The 3,356-nt window shown below is 41.0% G+C and overlaps 1 protein-coding gene across 1 annotated transcript in view; it reads left to right on the top strand.

Annotated features, from left to right (window-relative positions):
- Positions 1–3,356, top strand: part of LOC116685972 (serine/threonine-protein phosphatase 2B catalytic subunit alpha isoform-like) — a 67,969-nt gene that overhangs the window by 36,010 nt on the left and 28,603 nt on the right. The window contains 1 exon segment of the mRNA XM_032510903.1: positions 2,047–2,186. Coding sequence (XP_032366794.1) covers positions 2,047–2,186 — 140 coding nt within the window.

Raw genomic sequence — 3,356 nt, 5'->3', positions numbered from 1 at the left:
TATATCAATGTTCTTTTTAACTACCCAAAATACTTGAAAATGGGTCTTTAAAAACGGGTCAAATTGACCCGAGGACAACAGGAAGGTTAACCAAACACACCCTCAATTTGGCGTTCTATTTAAGCTGCACATTTCCCCATCTCTGCCTTGCCAATGCTGCTGCTGCCCTGCACCTGTATGGCCGCTTTCAGCCCCACCCCCACCCCAGCATCCACCTGCAGGCTCCGGCCGGGGGGGAAGCTACTTCATCATCACTGCCTGATATCTCATGTAAACCCAGAGTGGGGAGTGATGAGGTCGGAGTCTGGTCGCCAAACACAACGTTCTGCTGTTATAATATTAAAACATTTCAAACGTGAGTTGTCGGACTGAAATATATGTATATACGTCGAAGGAGAGACACCTAGCAACACAGATACATTTAATTTATATTGTATGTCAACTTTAAATAATCAATCAAAATTGATTCTTTTCAACGAACTAGTTAAAACGGACAATAAAGCTTAAAGGACACATTCATGTTGGGAGATACAGTATGTTTTCCCATTTTAGTCCTATCTGCATTTTTAAGGTTTTATTTGAGTTTTATTGCAATTACTTTTTAGGTCAAATAAAGCTAGGGTGACCAGACAGTCGGGACAGCCCTGAAATCCAAGCAGTTGTCCCGAATCCCCAATCCTGCCCTAGTTGTCCTGAAAATTAGAGCAAAGTTTTAAGAGCATACTCTCGAGTAGTTCTAGTCTGGTAGAACATTAAAAACTGTTGATGGTGATTGAGTTGTCCTGGCTGCAACAGCCATCCCGTCTTGTCCCATCCTGTCCCATCCTGTCCCATCCTGTCCCGTCCCGAATTTGACCCATTCTCATTCGGTCACCCTACATACTGTGAATGCATTACAACCGTTCTTACTGTTACACACTTTAGCTGTCAATCTGAACACTCCAAACCAGTTTTCTCTATGTCGTTGCCTCTCTATTTACTCTATAGAAGCGACAATTATCACACTTCTAATTTCTGGGGATTATAATAACGTTAACCCTCCTTTTTTTCAAATTTGACCCGTTTTCTGTAAAGTCTCTGTATTAAACAAATGTAAGTTTCTTTCAACAAATTGTCCCAAAAAATGACTTGGATGTTCTTTAGTGTAAAATAAATGATCAGTTCAATAGTTTCAATTAAGTTGGGTATTTTATTAGATTTCATAGCATTTGAAATCTTTTTTATAGAAGGTTGAAAAAAGTGACAAAAATGCTTCAAAAACGTAGAAAAAAAATAGACACAGAAAAAGTGACAAAAAAGTCAGAAAAAGCTTCTAAAACTCGATAAAAAAACAACAACGTAGAAAAATAAAAATTAAAAAAATCGACAAAGATGTTGCAAAATGTCACAAAAAAAGCCAGAAAATTGTAAAAAAAAAAAAACGACCAAAACATTTGACAATTGAAAGGTTTTCATTTTGAGCCAGAATGACAAAAAGCTGCGTGGCTGAGGGGAAGACAACACAAATGTTAATGTAACATGTGTAAAGTTCACACTTTTACACACACACACACACACACACACACACGCTACAAAAACACACACCAACTCTTATGTATGCCATTATACCCACATCTAGTGTCAATGCAGACAATCCATAAGAAACCAGTAACTGCAGAGACCCACACATATGCAGTATATATATATATATACAGTACACAGTAAAACACAGTACAAAGGCACACACAGACACACCGACATGGGGGCACACACTTCCTCATCTAATGGCAGTGTTTCCATGGTGAATCTGCTGGTGTGACATCTTCTCCCTCCTGTGTGGTGAGGGTTGCCATGGAAATGCTCTGCTCTGACAGTATGTTTGTGTGTGTTTACTATTATTTCTCTTTTGATTTATTCTACATGTGCAGGTGCATTTCTGTCTGTGGGAATGGTTTACATCACGTTTTGTGTGTTTTTGTGTCTACGTACAGTATTTCAATGTGAAACTGAGCCTTTTTGTGTATTTCTGCAAGCTTATGTTTTTGTGTATTTCTTCGTCTGTCCCAGTTGGACCGGTTCAAGGAGCCTCCAGCGTTCGGGCCCATGTGCGACCTGCTGTGGGCCGACCCCCTGGAAGACTTTGGTAACGAGAAGACCCAGGAGTACTTTGGCCACAACACAGTCAGAGGCTGCTCCTATTTCTACAGGTACAGGACAAAATGACTCCTCACAGGGACCAACCCAAATAAGATTCTTGATTTATTTGAGACGAAAATCAACCTGAATGTGAGCGAGTATAGTCGCTGATGCAGTAGATCCCAGTTCTTATGGAGCTCAGAGATATAAACTAACCCTACATCCTAACATGCAATATTCAGAGATTAAAAAACACGATATTCTTTTTAGCAGCTGAAACACACAGCCAGAAAGAAGACTCAAATGTAATCCGATGTGTTTTAATGATCTGGGCGCCTTGTGATCGCCCAGCTTTGGCAAGATGTGACTTTCATCTACAACTCTGGAATCTAATAAGTTTGGTGGACTTCAGTCTATTGGTTTGGGATGTAGGTGATGAGAAAAGACGAAGATGTATGCTTTCTGCAAGGTTACACCACATCCGAGATCCAATAACAATCACTGGGATTTGTGCAAGAGACAGAAAAATCTTGGCGAGTTTACACGCACACACACACAAACACACAAACACAGCACATTGACACACACACACAGTTCCGTTTCAGCATGAAACGATATCCCACAATCCCCAGGGAGACTGCACGGTTCTGTTGCTATGACGACTGGCTACTCCTGCCAGATATGGAGTGATATTAAGATACAGTGAGAGAAAGAGGGAGAGCAACATATATAGATGAGTGTGGTGGTGGCGGTGGCGGGGTAGAAGATGAAAGATGGAAATAAAGAAATAAAAATGGAGGTTACCTGAAATCATAATAAGACAGGTTGCGCGCTGTTGCGTGTAGTGTGTAGAACTCTGTGTTATGACCTGTGGCGTCACACGCTGATTTTCTATGTTTAGCAGACAAAGCATCAATCGACCAACTAGTAAATACTCAGCCCCCACAGCCTTGGGGAGGCCTCAAGCCCAGCTCAGGCCTGCTCTGTGCTCATTGCTTCCCCCTGCTGATCTCAGTTAGACATGACATTAAAAAAACAAGAGGCCCACTCATCTCCCAATGCTGCACTTTAAATACGTCCATCTGTTCTGTGGTTTACAGACTTGATGTAATACGCCATGACATGTTTGCTATGTAAAGTGGGTTTTTACTGGATCTTTGTGGATATTTCTTCCCGTCTGTTTCTTTCCAGTGCTTCACTTCAGATACATTAACTTATGCATGTGTGTGTGTGTGTGTGTG

Source organism: Etheostoma spectabile, unplaced genomic scaffold (genome assembly GCF_008692095.1).
Source record: "Etheostoma spectabile isolate EspeVRDwgs_2016 unplaced genomic scaffold, UIUC_Espe_1.0 scaffold273, whole genome shotgun sequence".
Classification (NCBI taxonomy): domain Eukaryota; kingdom Metazoa; phylum Chordata; class Actinopteri; order Perciformes; family Percidae; genus Etheostoma; species Etheostoma spectabile.
This window is presented reverse-complemented; position numbering and strand designations above follow the sequence as displayed.